At 41.1% G+C, this 10,653-nt stretch overlaps 1 protein-coding gene across 1 annotated transcript in view; it reads right to left on the bottom strand.

The window, feature by feature from the left end:
* CA10 (carbonic anhydrase 10) overlaps positions 1-10,172 on the bottom strand; it is a 215,746-nt gene extending 205,574 nt beyond the window's left edge. The window contains exon 1 of the mRNA XM_009279683.1: positions 10,112-10,172. Within this exon, the coding sequence (XP_009277958.1) occupies positions 10,112-10,172 (61 nt within the window). The remainder of the gene's footprint in view (positions 1-10,111) is intronic.
* Between the last annotated feature and the right edge of the window lie 481 nt (positions 10,173-10,653).

Raw genomic sequence — 10,653 nt, forward strand, 5'->3', positions numbered from 1 at the left:
AAGCACTTCAGCACATCCTTCATCTAAGTTGTTTTAATACAATTACATATTAAGACTCAGATACAGCAAAACACTTAAGCATGTCTTTTAAGTAAGTTTTGCATTTTGCTGAATCTGTATATTAACGTCTTCTCACAACATCTAAAGAGGATGACTAAGTTTTTAGCTCACAAGTATGAAAACATACTCATGCTACCTAATAAAAATAAATCATATTATTTATTACTCTATTTTGCATCCTGTTCCACAGTGAGCTAAATACCTGTGACTCTAGAGCAAAGGCACAATTACAGACTGCAAAGATGAATTGTTAACAACTTGGAGAGAGTGCCAGGGGGGCTACAGAAGATAAAAATTATGCATCTGCAGATAACTTTAAATCCCACTTGCAATTACTAACTGCCACATAGTACCCTCAGGATCATCTGGGCAAAAGAGAGAGGAGACTGTGGAATTACTTTGTTTTCCAGCAGGCACAAAAACATACTATAACAATAAGATACCGCTTATAAATATGAATGTGAACAAAAAAACTGCAAATGGTGAAGCCACGTGAATATATTAGAAAATAAAAAGTGGGAGTTAAGGACAGCATGGGCGAAATGCCCTGGGGTGAGGATTTCACCCCCCCAAAATAAATTCACATATGTGTACACAGCATATCCATCAACCACATCAGTATGTAAAGGAACCTATTTGTCTGCTGAGAGAGCAAATTTCAAAAAGAAAATTTAGGGCCAAAAACTCTGGTGTCCTTACCTTTCTGTTGTCACCCACATCCACGCCAAGTGGATGCGAAACATGAGGCAGGCAAAGTGCTGCACTTTGAGGAACCTATTCGTTACTCATAGTCACAATAAAACCATAAAGAGGCCAACTGAATGAATGTTAATAATTTAAGCAGAATTTAAATAACACATGTTTATGGAGGAACCTTGTGCGGGTCTGAATTTTACCTTAATATCACACTAACTCCTGGAAACCAATTTAAGTTAAACTCTAATTGATGTAATTCTTAAATATACCATAATTATACCTCACGATATCTTCACTGCTATTACTATGAAGAGAAAAAATACCTTGTAATACACAGGCAGAGAGAGAAGGAGGGATCCAGCCTCTGAGAGGACACACCAGGCCCCATTTGTGACCCTTCACTCCCGGGGAAGCCACACAAGTTTAAACACTGAGGATAAATCTAGCTGAAGCAAACTGCACAAAGTCAAGAGACAAGGGAGCAGGAATGACCACAAACTTGCTGCTCAGCTGGGCTTCAAGTTCTAGAGGTTTAAAAATGGTCGTTTTATGTTTCTTGGGGCCAGACTGCCAGGTTTCATCGTCCACTGAATTCGAGTGTGCCCAGCTGCAGCCATCCCCCCTCCAGTCAGAAATCGAAAGGCAGTGTTAGCATGTAGCTCACAGAAACCATTTTCAGGAAGATGTTTCTAGGAGTTTGCAAGGGCAGGCAGTGCCACAAGGGCAGTCACCTTCCTGTGGAGCACAGCCTCTCAGTCGACCGACATGAGGAGCAGGTGCAGGGAGAGCCACACAGGTCAGCCACCCTCCCGCCGTCGCCAGGCATGTCTGTGATGAGGAAACACATCCCCGGTGAGGAGGCAGGTCCGCGGTCAAGCTGGTTAGTCCAGTCAGCGAGGCGAGGCGAGGTGAGGAGCAGCAGGGCACAAGGCTGAGGGCAGGCGAAGGGCCAAGGTTAAAGGCAGCTCAAAGCCGCTGAGGCAGCAGACACGGCTTCTCACAGTTCTCTCCACAGCCTGACCCAAGGCTACTCAGCTGTGCAGGATCAGAACTGACACGGACGAAGCAGCCAGACCCCGGGGATGGGGGATGAGGCCACAGAGCCTGTGGGCTTGTCCCAGGGTCCATCACTGCCTTCCCTCCTGACCCTGGCGCCACAGAGGCCTTGTGCTCCCTCATTTCAGTGAGGTGCTTCACTGCCTCAGTGAGGTGATTCAGTGTCATAGTCTGACCAGAAACAAGGTGTAAGAGTAATCCTAGTGCTGCAAGGCAGAAATGAGAGTGAAAATGGGCTGTAATTACTTAAATTGCTGCTGGGTGACCTTTCAACATGACATTTTTACCTCAGTTTCTCCATTTGTGAAAGTGTGGTCAACACTATATGTTCCCTGCAAACTGTTCCAAGCTCTGCCACCAAAATTAATCTTTTTTTTTTCTTTTTGACTGAAATATAACACAAAGCTCTTCTCATTTATACCTTTCATTCTTAGAAAAACCCAGACCGCGCAATCCCAGTCAGAGAAATCTCCTGTCAGTAGCTGTTCACACACTCCCAAGCAGCAAGATTAGGACCAGCATAGGGTCAATCAAACACCTTTTCCTTCCAGCAGCAGCAGCCCTTCCCTTCCATAACTGCAGCTTCCCATATGGGAAATAACACACCTCAGCTGCCAATGGTATGGCATTCCACCCATGTATGAACAAATAGCTCATTCTCCATAAAATTTCACTTTCAGGGGACACTACTGAAGTATTGTTATCCTTTTCTGCCAGCAAGCAGAAATCTTCAGCACTACCTTCCTTCCTAAGGAGAGAAAGTTTCTTTTCTCTGCCATGATGGCAAACGCAAATTAATGCTCTTTCTAGCGGCCCAAGTATGTCACCTTGCCAAACAAAATTTAGCTGTGGCAGTAGCAATCCTTCCTGACCTGCTCCTTCAGTTACCCAGCTGCCATCCTATCGGGAGTACGGCTATCAGGCAGGGTTTGCTGGAGGACATGGTTATTCCAACATCACTTCAAACGGTGCAGTTTTCCGTAGTCACACATACCAAAAGACCTTTCTCTATTACTCATTATCTTTAGCATTAATAAGGCAAATTCTGTAGAAGTCCTGCTGTGCCAGTCTTTCTACCCATGGCAGAACAGATAAACTCCATTCTGATGACTATTCTTGAAGCAGAACAGGGCACTATAGTAGTTGACAGTAGGAAAGAACTTAAATTGGAAACAACCCACAAAACTGACAAGAAGATGATTTTTCAAAAACCATGTTTCCCTCTAAATCCATCTACTCAAACGCTACTTCCAAAAGCTAGAGATGTCAACACATTTAGAGGGGGAAAAAAGGATAATGTTGCTTAGTTTCCTCCTCCATGCATGTGTTTAGAAGCCACTTTGGACCAGTCAGTGCACAACTCTATCTGTTCCATACTTAAAAGCTAGATGACAAACATAGAGTATTCTGAGCGTGATCAAGTTAAGCACTAATGATAAAGGGAGGAAGAAAGAATGTCAAAATGAACAGATAACATTATGGATATTATCTTATCTCTATGCCTATTTTAGTATCTTGTTAAAAAGTACATTCTAATTAGTTGTCAATTACAGCTGCTGTGGTATTTTTCTGGCAATAATATTACAAACGATAAAACTGTGGGGCATTTAAGTTTAATACTAATTTTACTACAGAAATACAAATGTTACAGATCCATGAATTTAAACCAGAAATGTTTTCATATGGAAAAATACATCAAACAAGGAAAGCATTTATTTTCTTTAGTTCTGACCATTGCTTTCAGTACGCTATGTATGTGGGAACTGATGACCTTCCATTTTTCAAGATGAATAAAAGAACATTAAATATTTTAGGGCTGTAATCCTGGATAGGCTGTACCTGGCACTCCACAGGAGCAGAGAGACCTGCCATCTAAAGCTTTTCTCATTGTCAAGCTTCAAGTTTTTGCAATTCGTAAGGCCCAAATCTCATCAATGCTAAAGCCATTTATAACATTCTCGGAGTTCCAAAGTCTTTTAAGGTGGGTGTAAATATAGGTTTCCTTATGCCTTCTTACCTCAACAGTCAACTGCTAAGCACTGCATGAAAATGCTTCCCATATTGACAAATAAGAAGTTTACACTTATGGGCACCCATGTGCCCATGAGGCACCCAATATTTGTCTACATCACCAGAAAAGCTACTATACTACACAGAATATAGGTCTAAAATGTTTCAGTCCTCTATTTTTATGACAATAATAACTTGCTATTTTATCTTCAAGAAATTCCATTAAAAGACCCTTGACAGCTTTTTAACCAAGAATAGTTAAACCAGCAATAAAATATTCTACTACTTTGAATTCAACTGTAAACAGGTTGGGCTGCAAATTCTCCTAAATGCCAGGTTATTATCTTTTTTAAAAATTTCTTTCCTATTTATTTACCATTAATGTTTCAATTTATCTATCACAATGGCATTTTTTTTTTGCTAACTGATATTCTCCCCTGTATGGACAGGCATTTTTGCACTTTCTGATGGCATTACAATGGAAATGCAGTCACACTGTACAGTGTTGCCTCTAAACAAGTCATTTAAAATTTGATTCCTATTTTCTATTCCTTCCAACATGATGTATAGTTAAGATAAAACCAAGATAAGAGCAAAGTAACACTTATCACAGTATGTCAGTGTTGTCCATAACTAACTGTCATCTAGTTTTGTCTGCTGCTTGAGCTGGTAATGAGATAATGATAAAACAGTTTTATATAGTCTTCTATTAACAGCCCAGATGGGCCAATCATCCACTTCAGTCTTTGCCATGTTAAGTTTAGCCATAAAGAATCAGTAACGAAGAAAACAGCAGCTCCCTCCTCAGCTAAATTACCACCTTTCAACCAAGAAAGCAAGTGATAATTTGACCAATAGCAACAAATAAGCAAAACAGCCTTTTAGGGTAAACAGGAATTCTTCGTTCATTGGTATACAAGGAATTTTCATAATGCAAATGGAAAGCCATTTGAATCCTTGCTGAATTTAAAATCTAGCTGTTGTAGATTTAAAAACTGAAACCTTTCCAAGAATATCAAGGGCAAAACTTCTCTATAACATCAGTTATATCTTAAAGACTTAAAGACTACCCTGAAATTGAGAGTGCTTATTTGAGTTGGGGTTTTATTCCTGTTCTTAATAATTTTGTCTTGGAGGCTTGGTATCTAGTTCAAGTGCATTAACAATGAGGCAACACAACAAGGTGAAGAGGTCCCTTTGAAAACTGGGTATCATCTTCATCACTGAGATCTGGAAAAGAATAGCAGCGATTACCAGTTTCTTTCCATCAGCTTATTGGATGGAAAACAGCTCAGCACAATACGTGCAAAACTATTCATAAACATTCTCTTCTACTACCTTTACATAAGCTAAAAATATGTGTGTTGTTTTGGCACTTTAGCGCCTATCTGGTCACGCTCTAGCTGTAAAACTAACAATAAAAATAGAATGATGAAAAATACAGGACACAAAAAAAAAAAAGAGTAAAGCAGACATTTATAGGAGACTACAAGGCTATTTCCATAGAACTTTAAAGCAGAAACATCTTCACACCTTTTGAAAAGGCAGCAACATCTCTGAAGTGAGAAAGCATTCGAGTGCTAAGGAACTGAGAGTCTTTGGATCCAACATATGGCCTCCATCCTGTGTTTGAATGTGAGCAGGAGGATCGAATCCACGTGGATTTTCAGTAACATCAACAAACTCCATGCAGGCATGAAGGTTTGCCCACACACATGAAGCTGTGGAGATGGGACAAAGCAGGAAAGAATACTATAATGGATTGGATGCCAAAAGCTCTTAGCTACCAGATGCACCAGGCTGCATGTTATACCTTCCTATATGCCTAGTGATTACTTTCTCTCATATATATATATATATATGCGCGCTATGAATAATTCCTTCCCCTAGGATATTATATTTCTTACTTAAAAGTGCCAGAAAATAGTGACACTATTTGAGAATAATTAACTTGGTTTCAACATTTTTGTCCAAACATAACAATGAACGATTCACTGTTAGTTACTACTGGACATTAGAGCCTTGATAGTCTTCTCTTCTACAAGACTACTTTAGCTTGAATTATCTCAGGTTGTACAATGCTAAGAGAAGAAGAGTTATCAGACCTTACAGACCATCATTCAACGGGTAATTCAAGCCTTGGCATAATTTAGAGTTCCTATAGGACAACTCTCTGTTATGCCAGGTAGTAAGAGCTCAGAGACTGCAGAAGCAGCAAGACAGAGAATGAAGTGCAACTGTGCTCCAAATACACCCCTAGCCCTCAATGCCAGGTGATGCTACATGAGATGCTCAATACACAGTGGAATTCCTTGATAGACAGGATTTTTTTTATACCATCTTAGCTGTTCATGATACATGATTTATCACCCCTGTGTGCTGCCAAACAGGCCAAAGAAGTTACATCATAAAAGGGATCTGTCCCTACGTGACTTGAGGACAACAGCAAAGGATGAAAATACTTCCAAATAATGAGAGAGCTGTAGGGACTGCATGAATTTCATCCATATTAGTTCCCGCAAGCCAAAACAATAAGAGGTAATATATCAGTTCATAGGAAGCCACAAAGATGTTGAACATGCAGGTTTTATACATCATTTCATTGATGAATTAAGAGAAAATGGACATAGAAACCTTCTTAATCAATGCCCACGACAGTAGCATTTTCTTATTTAAATGAACTATCGTGCAAGGGTTTGAAAACAGCATCCTGGTTTTTTTCTTGAAATTGATTGTTAGTACAAATCACAAAAAAATTGCTCATGATTTATACAAATGACTATGCAAACAAAGGTGGCAGCCATTATGGGATCAACAACATCCCACCTGAGAACGCTGATGCTAATTAATCTTTGGTAATATTATCACCCAGGAAGGAAATTCTGGACATCATACCAACAACTATGATCCTCTTTCTATATGAACAGTATAATCCCTGTGCCATGATTATCTGCATCTTCAAAGGAACAACAACCAGAGAGGTCTTATGTCAGCATTCTATCTACAGGACATCTTCACTTCCATTGCCCTGTGTTCCTTCTATGCTGTAGTATCATTAAAAGGAACAAAACCTCAAAAGTCATAATACAAATCATGACTATTTTTCCTCAGAGACTACAACTCAAAGGAATAAATATGCATCATAACTTAGAAGGAAAGAGAGGGCTTTCATTTATTTCTAAAGAATAGAAATTGTTTTCTTGGTCCTTCAATCTGTTCTTATTTCTCATTTGCATCTGCACAAAGAAACTAGATTCTCCTTTCAAACAAGCAACTTCAAGTAGCAAAAGCCTTAATTCAGTATGCCAAGAAAACAAAAATATTCAGTTTACGAAGTTCACAGATAAATTATTTCCCAAACACAAGGGCCAGTAATTAAAAAAATAATTATTCCTAAATCTCAGTATCATTTCTTCCAAATGAAGCAATTGATCATACGCACAGGTAACTGACTGATAAAAAATATGTTAGGTATAAAATATTTTGAAAATATATGTGCCTTTTTTTAATAGATGAAATTACTTTCCATATACTGTCTCACAAAAATTCACGCATGTGAGAGACACAAAAAAGCCATTTGTATAACTTCATTATTTATTTTAGTTAAGAAACACAGCATAAGTGCTACATTCAGCATAATTTATATTTAAATGTCATGTAAATACATAGCAAAAGACAGTGTGACATAAGATTGAACCTATGTTTAATAAATAAGTTTACTAATAATGATAAACTAACTTAATAGTCTGTTCAATTCAGTGACTGACATCATCCCTTTGAACAGCAGCCCTTAACAGGCCATAATCCAAATAACCACTGGAATTAGCAGGAGGGCCATCACAGGTTTAAATACACACTGAATCAAGTGTTTACTAATGTTCAGGAAAGATCCATGCACAGAAGACCAGTCTTGTATCTTCATTGCTGAAACAACTGACTTAATAAGAAAGAGAAAAAAGAACAAAAAAATACTACTACCACATTCCTTAATTCACATCCCTGTAATTTGCAGCAGTGTGCTCAACCAGTGTTTTTTTTAAGTAACATGTTGAATGAATGACCAGTACTGAAGTGCTAAAAATACCCAGTTTCTGGAATCCAGCGTTGAGGCAAACCTAACAGGCTTCATTACATCTTCTCTTACTTACATTGTTATCCAGACATCCCAGCTAGATAATATGCTACAAAACATAGTGTGAAATGGATGACAGAGGAAAGATACAAAGCATTAGTGCCAGTCAGATATCTACAGATCTTAATCCCTTTTACCAAGATGACAAATCCCAAGGATTCCTGAAAAAAATAAAAATACCGAGGAAGAAAAAAAAAAAAAGCCTAAATGCATGCACACATCCTCTATGTGGTTAAAATTGTTTGAAACCACAGCTTTAACCATGCAGCAAAAGCATCCCAGCATTCATTTATTCACTTCATTCCCAAAAAAAGAACAAAAAAAGAGAAGAAGAAAAGAGAGATGGATATCAGTCTGTTCTTAGTGCTAGAGGGAGATGGAGAGCGATGAGAGCCCCTGCAGGACTGATCGCACTATCAGTTTCAGAAGCCCCGGTTCCCATGTCTGAAGATGAGGAAAGGAGGGGGGGAGATTAGGAAACACTGGCAGCTAAATGCGTGGCATAAGGACCTGCACAGAATGGGACAGCTTCTTTCTGTCTCAGGATATTACTGTCAGAATGGCCAAGAAAGCGATGAGCTTCATTTTTCCAGTCTCACTGTGGTACTTTAAGAAGTGCCTAATTTGAAGAGAACTGGACAGGTGGCATATCACGCTGAGCTAAATAGATAAGTGTGAGATTTAAATGACAAGAGGCAGCAGGTTTTGCTGTTCTAAAGAGTGAGAGAGTGAATTATTCTGATGGTACCAATGGGCACAAGTGGAAGGTCAGCCTGGGGTGCTGCCAGTGTCATCCGGGTGCCTGGTAGCAGATGGTGCCAGTCTGTAGGGATAAAAGAAGGGCTGACATACCCCGCGGGCCGACAGCAACACTATTTGCTCAGGAATAAAAAAGTTTTGGGGCAGGTGCAGGCAATACAAATAAACATAGATGCTGCCACCCCAAATGTTAGCGTAAGTGTCGCCAGTCCAAGGGCTGTAAGGGTGGATCAGTCAGGAAGTGCTGCAGAAAGCGCAGTGGGGGCAGGCACTGCCAGGGTGAGATGCTGCAGGGGCTGCTGGCTGGCTGGGAGCCGGCAGCTGGCCCAGGCCAGTCTCTGCGTGGCCCCAAGGGAGCTTTGGAGCTCCCTCTCCCTGAGCACCTCCAGACTGGACACTGAGATGTCCACCAGGACCCCCTACGCCCCCGCCCCGCAGTGCCTTGCCTGTGCTGCCTGCGTTCCCATTTCTGGATTTATGCAATGACTTGAGGGCAGAGGCAGCCTGCAGAGAAGTGGAACAGCAGGAGACGCAGGCAGCCTGGATTCCCATGGGGCTCCCTGAAGTGTCCCGAACTACAAAACTGGCCACCTCCCCACTCCTGCCTCCTGCAACATAATTATTCCAGCATGACTGACATGACAAATTAACAAGGCAGCCAGGGCTTTTGCAGTAGAAGGGAGTGTTTTCCCCAAGAATAAATTGTTCCAATCCTTTACGCTAGACACCCGGCCGTGCCTATTCATTAATTGGACAAGCTCTGGTGACAACTGAAATTACCCGACTTCTACATACTGGAGGGGAGAGAGATCCTTGCAAGCTTAAAATGAGAAGCCTAAAGCTGGAATCCCAGCAACCAAGGAGTTCTTTGAAGGGGGCTATTTTTTTCTTAAATTCATTTTCAGAGCACAGCCACAGTAAAGCTCCTTTTAAAAGCAAACGCACATTCTTCAGTGTCATTCCTTGCTTTGCAGACCCTGAACTGTGGTACCAGAACATGACAACTCTGCCAATGAACCGCAAACCTTTTAACATCCACAGATCGGCCGAGTTAAAGAACTTCAGGAGCTATGAAATTCTGGGATTACTGCAATGTTGCGATTAACTATCACAATCAGGTACATTAGGAATTATAAGCATCTGTTTAATCAGTACACTGTAGTTATTTATTGCAACCCGTGTATCGTAATTGCTACACAGGTATTGGCATTAAGGGGAGGGGGATTGATGTTTGTTGATTTCCATCACAATCCACTCACAAATACATTGTTCGTGTATTTTTCAACTACTGTTTTGATTTGGGTTTAACTGTACCTCTCGCCCCTTGCTAAGGGGAAGCCTGGGAACCCTGTATGGTATTTCCCCTGCCTCCCTGTCCTTTCTGTGCTAGCTGCGTACCTGAAATGCAGACGATGAAATTCGCTTGCAGAAGAAAAAGCACCTCCCAAACAATTTCCATCCTCCGATTCTCATGCCAAGTGCATCCCTCGGCGAAAAAAAATAACAAAGATCAATATCGCAGTTTGAACGATCCCAGCAAATTTCCTTTTGGACTTGCAGACTGTATTCCCCAGATGTGCTGACAACACATGTCCGAGCTCTCTCTCTGCACGGCTCAAGCGAGATCCCTTCCCTTCCTTCGCCCTCCAAAAAAGACCACGAAGCCAACTGCCAGCACCAGGCTCTTCCTCCACGAGTGAGAAAAAAATCCACCAGATTTCCCAACAAGACATAGACAACAAACCCCAACTGATCCGGTCCGGAGAGTCTCTATTCCAGGGTGGCCAGGTGCAAGTTAACCCCAAACTCTGCACGTCTCAGCGGGGCAGTGCCAGCATGCCTGGGGGAGGGAGGCGGCGGAGGGAGGGGGGGGTCCTCTCCTGCTGCTACAAAATGAGCGGAAAGAGATTAATACCCGCTGCAACGCATTCGCCCCCCGC

This window comes from Aptenodytes forsteri, unplaced genomic scaffold (assembly GCF_000699145.1).
Source record: "Aptenodytes forsteri isolate BGI_AS27 unplaced genomic scaffold, ASM69914v1 Scaffold563, whole genome shotgun sequence".
NCBI classification, from domain to species: domain Eukaryota; kingdom Metazoa; phylum Chordata; class Aves; order Sphenisciformes; family Spheniscidae; genus Aptenodytes; species Aptenodytes forsteri.